The sequence below is a fragment of the Tachysurus vachellii genome, chromosome 2 (genome assembly GCF_030014155.1).
Source record: "Tachysurus vachellii isolate PV-2020 chromosome 2, HZAU_Pvac_v1, whole genome shotgun sequence".
In the NCBI taxonomy this organism is placed as follows: Eukaryota; Metazoa; Chordata; class Actinopteri; order Siluriformes; family Bagridae; genus Tachysurus; species Tachysurus vachellii.
The window spans coordinates 37,214,281-37,223,983 of NC_083461.1; the positions used below are offsets into that span (position 1 = coordinate 37,214,281).

Sequence of the window (9,703 nt, forward strand, 5' to 3'; positions counted from 1 at the left end):
CCTGACTAAAGAGAGAGACCAGTTACAGTCCAGTTACAATAACCTGACTAAAGACAGAGACCAATTACGGGAGGAGAGAAACAGATACTGGAATAATAATTTAAACTCACATCCTCACGTGTTCCTCCAAAATCTTAGAATGAGGTGAATCTCTGTAATATTGTTAACACTTTACAATAGACTAAATGAATGAATAATTCTTGTTACGACTGTCTAGGGGTCAGTCGCAACAGAATGGGCAAATGAAGGTCTTCATTCAAAGATATTACAATTCACAATCTTATATTACTAGTTAACAAGGGTTTTACAATCTTCCTCAAAACACCTCTCTCTTACTAAACCAAAAATGAAAGAAAATAAAATACAAAATTTTTCTTACCCAACTTCCTCTCAAAAAAAAACAATATAATAAAAGGTATTCAAAATAACTGGCGTCGATCCCCCTACATACCTTGTCACCATAAGTTGGTATGTTTTGAATAAAAGTGTTTTATGAAATTGGCTGGCTAACAAGTCAAAAACAGAGTCCGTAATCATAGTCAGTATCAGGCATGGGTCAAGAACAAACAAATCTATCAGTTGAAATCAGTGTTGTAATGTAACGAAGTAAAAATACTTCGTTACCGTACTTAAGTAAAAATTTCACGTATCTGTACTTTACTTCGCTATTTAAATTTTTGTCAACTTTCACTTTTACTCCACTACATTTCCTAGATAAAATTTATACTTTTACTCTGTTATATTTCCAATAAGCAGCTTCGTTACTCGTTACTACAAAATAAAATCATAAGAAATGTGTGCGACTGCAATAAGGGAGGTTTGGCGAATCACTGCTCCTAGTTTGCATTACGCACGTCCGCACGAATCACTGCACGTCCGCACGCTCTATGGAGAAGCACAGACACGCGCAGCGTGCACGCGCAGTCAGAGCTGGAGGCATTTATCTATAACGGTGGCAACCAAAAGCAACCAAAAGCAGTGAAATGTCACTATTCTTATTACCAGAGTTGATAGCACAAACTAAATATTAATGCAATATCAATACTAAATAAAAATAACATTTATTGATTTGGTCTTTGTTTTGTGAATATTTGTTTATTAATGACTGCATTCATTGGACACACTGTTTGTAGAGAATGCACACATACATGAACTGATCTGATTCAAGACCGACATCATTACATCATGCATAAAATTTTAGTGTCCACTTTTGCCATTTAATAATACCATAAGTTTTGGCTTACTATTTAGTCATATAATATATAATATAAAACTCTTCTTGTTTTAAATTCTCACTGAGGACTAAAACCCCCTAAAGATGAGACCCTAGAACTGCCCCTGATCTTATACCTACTGAAAATCACTGAAATTTTACTTTTTACTTTTACTTCAAATACTTAAGTACATTAAATATCAGAAAATGACTTTTGATACTTAAGTACAGTAAATATCAGATACTTTAAGACTTTTACTTGAGTAATATTCTAAAAGGTGACTTTCACTTCTACCAAAGTCTTTTTCTAGTACGATACTTGTACTTTTACTCAAGTATTGCTTTCGAGTACTTTATACAACACTGGTTAAAATAATAAACAGAATAAAACAATACAAAACTCAAAAGCTCGACACACTCTGAACATAAACTTACAAACTTTCTCTCTCAGACGGGACAATCAACAATAAATGAAATGGATTAACATTTAGAGAATATAGTAGTGATGTTAGCAGTGACACCGAAGCTCTGAGGCGTGTGTCAAAAAAAATGAACCGATTTTCATTGAAGCTTTGTATCGAAGCTTGAGTCGTTCTGGCAAAATCACGTGACCAATGACGCCCGAAGCTTCGTTATCTGATTCCAACTTTTAAAATTGTGCGCGACACGCGGCGCCCCCTTGTGTTGTATTGGAGTATTACATGGAATCTATTACTGTTTAGGAGAGCTTATTGTTGCGAGTTGTCAATGGAGCCTGTTACAAAAAGATCGCGTTCTGAAATGTGGGAACACTTTCATTTGATTTCGCCCAATAAGGTGGATATATATGGTTTTGTTGTGAAGCCTATATTTATAACTTCACTCATCATTGGGCAGTTATATGATTCAGTGTAACATTTAATGTCGTATATTTTGTCATATATATATATATATATATATTTATTGGATAGTAATAAGTTAAAGAAAAATGAAAAGGAATGCAAGAAAAGCCTTTTGTGCACCGCTTAATGCCATGATCTTATTTTAAATGGTTCAGACTTTATACTTTTGAGACAAGGTCTATCCTTAATCTGTTTTTAGGTCCAGTGTTTGATTTGCTCCCAGCAGCTGGACTATAATAATAATAATAATAATAATAATAATAATAATAATAATAATAATAATAATAATAATAATACATCATCCATGTTGAAGCATTTTCGTACAAAGCATGACAGTGTCAGATCCTCTGTCCAAGATGTAGCCAACAGCCAAGGTTAAAGCCTACTTCTAATTTTATTCACTTATTATTAGAATAATTAAGTGGTTTAAAAGTGCTACTGTTATTTTATTATTGTCAAAATCGGAACAATCTCTCTCTCTCTCTCTCTCTCTCTCTCTCTCTCTCTCTCTCTCTCTCTCTCTCTCAATTTTAATTTAAGTGTGCTTTATTGGCATGACAAAAACTGTACATTTGTATTACCAAAGCATTTGCAGCTGTGCTGCATACAAATAGTACAAAAAGTAAAATTTAAACAAAGTACATTGTGCATAATTAAAAGTAAAACAGTAAATTATAGAAATACAATAAGAACGTACATTATTGTATTTAATATATTGATTCATTTATTTATTAATCTATCCATAATTTGTCAATCCATTAATTTTTGCTTCTAAAATGAATACGTTGTTTGGTTGTGGAACTTTCTGTGATAGCACGTTCACCAGCAGAGGTCCTCATCGAGCGCTGATTTGAAAAGCTTCGAGTAATGAACCTTTTTCCGATACAATTGGGTTGAAAGCGTCACTGCTTCAAGAAAGCTTCACTTCGCCATCACTAGAATATAGCATACGAATGAGCAATGTTAAAGCACACTGCAAACAAAGCAATCACAATGGCACGAAAAGACAAAGAGGCCTCAATCAGGGATCCAGGCAGTCCTTTTATCCAGAACAGGTGGAGATGATAACCAATCGGAGCCTTCATCATATTAACTCCGGAACCGCCTTCCTGTAAACAAATGACAGGTACAAGAGAAGACACCAGGGGCAGCACAGAAACAAAACAAATGACTGAATGTCATTCATTCATTCATCTTCTACCGCTTATCCGAACTACCTCGGATCACGGGCGTCATCGGGCATCAAGGCAGGATACATCCTGGACGGAGTGCCAACCCATCGCAGGGCACACACACTCATTCATTCACGCAATCACACACTAGGGACAATTTTCCAGAGATGCCAATCAGCCTACCATGCATGTCTTTGGACCAGGGGAGGAAACCGGAGCACCTGGAGGAAACCCCCGAGGCACGGGGAGAACATGCAAACTCCACACACACAAGGTGGAGGCGGGAATCGAACTTCGACCCTGGAGGTATGAGGCGAACGTGCTAACCACTAAGCCACCGTGCCCCCTACTGAAGGTCATAACATTCTTCAATAAACACTAAGTTACTAGCACTAACTACTAGTTAATTACTTACAACTAAGTAACTCCTGAGTCTGAAGCAGTCTCAAAGTCTAGTGGAGGACTAATAGATAACTAATATCTGATTTAATGTTAATTAAGGCTGATTAAATGGTTTCCTCATATACTATTGTCTATGTGGTGAAATTGAAATAATATAATATAATAATATAATAATAATAATAATAATAATAATAATAATAATAATAACACAGGAAAGAATGTGTATTGATCTGTAAATCTTCTCAACTGGTATCTGTAGGTAAACAGAAGTGTTTCAGTTTTAGTTCCAGTTTTTATATCATGTCTAATGAGACGAAGAGCTGGGAGGAGAGCAGAAAAGACTGCAAGGCCAAAGGAGCAGACCTGGTGATCATAAAGAGCAAAGAGGAACAGGTGAGAGAGAGAGAGAGAGAGAGAGAGAGAGAGAGAGAGAGAGAGAGAGAGAGAGAGAGAGAGAGAGAGAGAAAGAGAGAGAGAGAGCGAGAGAGAGAGAGAGAGATTAAAGCCTTTTTTATTCTTCTGTTATATTTGTTTTTTATTTTTGAAATTAAATCTGATCTGATTCTCTTAGTTTCAGGTACTAGGCTCAAGAGTAACTGAATTATCAAGGTGAAGAGGACTGTGCTGTGATTCACGCTTCAAATTCAACTAACACCTGGAATGACCAGAAATGTTCTGCTAAGTTTCTGTGGATCTGTGAGAAACATGTTTCTCAATGACGTGTATCATTTTAAATGAAAAGTGCTAAATCTATATAATATCAAAGACAATATTTAGATGATAATTGAGTTTCAGTCTCTGCTCTTGTTTCCTCTGTAATCATTCACAGATACAAAGTGCACAAATACTTTTCTTTATCTCATAGATGTAGTGTATATTTCTTATGATTGTGATGATCATGATGATGGAAGCAATATAAATGAGATAATTGTATTTTAATTCCATCTCATTGTCTCGGACTCTGTTGATTTAGCAGAACTTTGAGCTCAATCACCGCTGTATTATATCTTATTGTTTCTAAATCAGGGGTCTCCAACACAACACTCTGAGTATCTCACCTAAAGGTTCATAGAACATGTACAAAATGGATAAAAATCAAGTGAACTCTATAAAATATAGTATTGTTAGTTTTTTGAACTGTGCCTGTCCTCTGAACACGATTTTAGCTTCACATTTTCTAGAATGTTGTATTGGACTCTACTGCTAATAAACTCTGCATACGGATTCTCTGACATCTGCTTCTGGGGGTTTATTACAATATCATGCAGCACAAAGACACAGGATGAGTGTATTGTAGACATTTATTATTAGAGCAGGTGGAGTTTAGTAAAGTACTGATTATTATGGTTTAATACTATTGTGTGTTTTATACGTTGGGGAAGAATGTAGGAGAAAACCGACTCCAACCTACATTGGCCCAGGCTAGCTCCTGCAATCTGACTATAAGTTTAAACAACTGTTCTAAGTAAAAATTCAAAGAAGAAATGATCAGCCAAACTCACGAAGACTGGATTCAGTTGAGGTAGGTTTATTGACAGTCGTATAGACAGCAATTAACCAGCTGGTACCAGGGATACAAGTTTGTCCAGTAGACGATACTTGCACCGAAGCACTGCTGATTGCAACAAGCTTATATACAGTTCTGACATGCCCCCCCTTTTGCCATACCCCCTTCGTTATCCAATCATAATTCCGCTCACGTACACAGTTTCGCCCGCTTCAGAAATTACCATTATTTCCACATTGGAAAGTTTTGCCCGTGCTTTAGGCCCTCTCAATTTTCCATTATTTTCCATCCGGAGGGCCCCGGTCTCATGGACTTTGGACCTACGTCATCAGGCCATGGAGTTTATAAGTTGGTTTCATGTGCTTTTTGACTTATTCTCTTTTTCTGGGGTCTTCTTCAACACAACTCAACATAACACACTTATTCATGGGTATGTATGGATTTTCCTTGTACTCTAGCACTTTTTCTCTTCTATATGATTAAAACCTGTTCTTCTACTGTTCAGTCTCTGTGAATATGGTGTGCAGTGGTCATTGGTTTACTCATTACCCCAATGGCCATGTATTGCATATGCTTACTAAGGCCCTGTTTGTGGTGTGTTCTAGCTTCAATCTCTGCATGGGTCGCACACCTTCTGGATGAAACCGACCCTTCCACACCTTCACCTACTGCTGATCTTTTTACTGAGGTCATTACTCATTATATCCAGGATATGGAGAGTCGTGGTCAACCCAGCGACACGTCTGCTGTTAAGGGGGTTGATGTCTCAACACAGACTGCTACAGTTGTTACCAAGTCTACTCAGACTCTTCCACCTCCATCTACACATACTCAGGCTACTCAAGCTCCATGGCGTGTCAATAAAAGGACTCAACACCCTCCTCGCTATGCTGTCAAACCTTTTTATGTTAAGAAGTGACTCCTTATGATTTTGCATTTCTTTATTAAAACCCTTCTGCTCAGTTTTTCCTTAATGCTGTGTGCGCGTGTCTTTTCTGCCTGTGTGTGTGTGAGTTGGTTTCTGTGTATTCTTAGCCTATAGGGGTGGTTAATCAATCACTGACCTCGACGACCTGCTTGCTTCCTGACCTATGCACAGTATAACACTTGACTCTTGATGTACGTTTTTCTCATCTCATCTTTCCCCTGGGCCGTTGTGTATCTTTATCTTATAAAAATCCCACAAGAACCATATATGAGCCTGATGGTCAGACGTCCACAGTCTTTTGTTCATATAGTGTATAGACAGTCATTTCCTCTGCAGTCTCTCATTATTCACACTCTCAGTTAGGAAATAAACACTCAGCTTGTCATATTAGTGAGTAACAACAATCTTCTCAGTCCTGAAGATTGCTGCAGTTGTCAGTGTGTACTTTTCACTTTGTGAAATAGAGCAGGTGTTAATGCTGATCTTAGATCAGTGGACCGTGTGTCATTCAGTCTCAGAGTAAAGCTGCAGTGTTTCTGATAAATAAGTAAATGTACAAATAATTTTATATCTTCTGCAGGAACATGTAACAGAATTCATATGATTATATTCAAACTGATCTAAATATATAAATCAGTCTTAAAACTGGTAAAAACTCTAATAGCTTTGTGTAATGACGTTATGAGGAAGAAAAATACGATGAAGGTACAATGTATACACCATTATAAATCCACAAGGTTATTTTGATATTTAATAAAGCTGCTGGACTCTAACAGGAACATCTACAGGATGTGTAAGAAGCACAGCTCAAAAGTCTTCACAGTTTGACCACAAGAAGATACTGATGTCGCCTTTGCTCTATGACAGACTTCCTTTACTGACAGCAGCACATTTCATTCTTCACACAGAGACTCAGCCTGTCAGTCAAGTCCATACAGAGATGCGTTAGTTTCATGTTTTATTGCTAGTTTTATAGTTTAAAGATGCTTCAACGTTCATCTGAGCGAGTGGAGATGGTGGTGGAAATCTACGAGACTGCAGACAGTGTTAGAGGTCACAACCCTGAGACAGAAAAGAACAACTGTGACACAGAGAGACACCTAGAAGAACAACACACAGGTAAAAATGTTAAAGTTTGCAAAAGTGTTTTATAAAGTAGAGAAGCGTTCATTTAGGATTTTATATGTTCCAGTGAGTGGAGATGATGGTGGATATCTGTGAGAATGTAGACATGGTGAGAGGAACACAGAGAGAATTGAGTAACTTCCTCTCTTTACTCAGCTTGTTTTTTAGCCTTGCTTGTCTTTCTGTTTCATATCACCTTTGTGTTACGTTATCTGCATGTGTTTTAACACAAGACATAAACATTTAAATCTGATTTCTGCACTTTATAAACAGATTATACTGTCGATAACACGTAAACCATTGAGACAACTGTGAAGCCAATTTATCTTATAGCTGTAAACTGTAATCAAAGACCTCAGCAGACAGGAACATTTCCTTATTTTTGTACCATTATAAAATCATTATATTATTACACATACATGTTTTCGTAAGCCAGTCAGCTTATTCAAAACCAGCCCAAAGCTCCACCCATCACTGCATGCATTAGTGGAAAGGGAGGAGTTTCATACTGATGGCTGGATAGAGTTACTAAGATGTTCTCCAGCTCAGTGTTTATGTTAAACTGTAAATGTTAGATAAGTTTGAGATACTAAAACCTGGGTCTTTGGTGTTCATGTACCTGTAGGAGGAGACACTGCATGGAGCAGGTGTTGCAGACTGACTGCAGTGTGGTTGGTGCTGCTTCTGTTTGTTTCCTTGCTGACTGCCGTCACAGTTCTGTGGATCAAATTCAGCATTCTGACTAAAGACAGAGACCAGTTACAGTCCAGTTACAATAACCTGACTAAAGACAGAGACCAGTTACAGTCCAGTTACAATAACCTGACTAAAGACAGAGACCAGTTACAGTCCAGTTACAATAACCTGACTAAAGACAGAGACCAGTTACAGTCCAGTTACAATAACCTGACTAAAGACAGAGACCAGTTACAGACCAGTTACAATAACCTGACTAAAGACAGAGACCAGTTACAGGAAGATAGAGACAGATGCCTGAGAACATTTTGTAGTTCATGTAAGTAGCTGAATTTTGTTTTAAATTTTCGGCTCAACAGTTAAATGCCCTCAGTGGAAATCTACTTACCATCTTGAATCTGTAGAATAATGATTTAAACTCACATCCTCTCACATGTTCCTCCAAGATCTTACAATGAGGTGAATCTCTGTAATAATGCTAAACTTTACAATACTGTCCCTGAACTTGAAGGTAAATGTGAATGAAGTAAGAAAAAATAAATGAATAATTCTTCATTAACACTAAGTTACTAGCACTAACTACTAGATAATTACTTACAACTAGGTAACTCCTGAGTCTGAAGAGGTCTCACAGTCTACTGGAGGAACAATAGATAACTAATATCTGTTTTAATGTTAATTACGACTGATTAAATGTTTTCCTCATATACTATTGTCTATGTGGACAAATTGAAATCATGACTATACAACAACAACAACAACAACAACAACAACAACAATAATAATAATAATAACACAAGAATGTATGTGTTTTGATCTGTAAATCTTCTCCTCTGGTATCTGTAGGTAAACAGAAGTGTTTCAGTTTTAGTTCCAGTTTTTATTTTATATCTAATGAGAAGAAGAACTGGGAGAAGAGCAGAAAAGACTGCAAGGCCAAAGGAGCAGACCTGGTGATCATAAACAGCAAAGAGGAACAGGTGAGAGAGAGAGAGCGAGAGAGAGAGAGAGAGAGAGAGAGAGAGAGAGAGAGAGAGAGACTTTTTTATTCTGCTGTTTTTTATGTCATTTAAAGGAGTTCATCGTTAAACTGCTGGACAAACCTGAGACTTGGATTGGTCTGAGTGACACAGTAAAAGAGGGAGAGTGGAAATGGGTGGACGATACACCACTGAACACTGGGTAAGAAAATATTTCCCTGTTTTTATCATGTAATACAAATGAAATCATCTTAATAATGTTCTCCTGCTTGAACAAAAAGTATTCCTTATTATACTTGTATTTTTTGCATTTCAGTAAACAGAGGCTGAGAGGATTCAGTTCAATGTGTGAAATTGATGGAAATTAAATCTGATCTGATTCTCTTAGTTTCAGGTCCTGGGCTCGAGGGAAACCGAATAATGCAGGTGAAGAGGACTGTGCTGTGATTTCCGGTTCAAGTTCAACTGGCACTTGGAATGACCAGAAATGTTCTGCTAAGTTTCCCTGGATCTGTGAGAAACATGTTTCTCAATGACGTGTATCATTTTAAATGAAAAGTGCTAAATCTATACAATATCAAAGACAATATTTAGATGATAATTGAGTTTCAGTCTCTGCTCTTGTTTCCTCTGTAATCATTCACAGATACAGAGTGCACAAATACTTTTCTTTATCTCATAGATGTATTGTATATTTCTTATGATTCTGATGATCATGATGATGGAAGCAATATAAATGAGATAATTGTATTTTAATTCCATCTCAGTGTCTCAGACTCTGTTGATTTAGCAGAACTTT

The 9,703-nt window shown here is 36.9% G+C and overlaps 2 protein-coding genes across 2 annotated transcripts in view; both read left to right on the forward strand.

Moving 5' to 3' along the window:
• Positions 1-4,730, forward strand: part of LOC132858356 (CD209 antigen-like protein E) — a 29,235-nt gene extending 24,505 nt beyond the window's left edge. The window contains exons 6-7 of the mRNA XM_060888666.1: positions 3,928-4,061; positions 4,695-4,730. Of these exons, the coding sequence (XP_060744649.1) occupies positions 3,928-4,061; positions 4,695-4,730 (170 nt within the window). The remainder of the gene's footprint in view (positions 1-3,927; positions 4,062-4,694) is intronic.
• A 2,356-nt stretch (positions 4,731-7,086) lies between these two features.
• Positions 7,087-9,440, forward strand: LOC132858365 (CD209 antigen-like protein E). The gene is made up of 5 exons (XM_060888678.1): positions 7,087-7,222; positions 7,857-8,081; positions 8,771-8,904; positions 9,000-9,106; positions 9,299-9,440. Exons 1-5 carry the CDS (start codon positions 7,087-7,089, stop codon positions 9,438-9,440), a joined length of 744 nt encoding a protein of 247 aa, XP_060744661.1.
• The last annotated feature ends 263 nt before the right edge of the window (positions 9,441-9,703 follow it).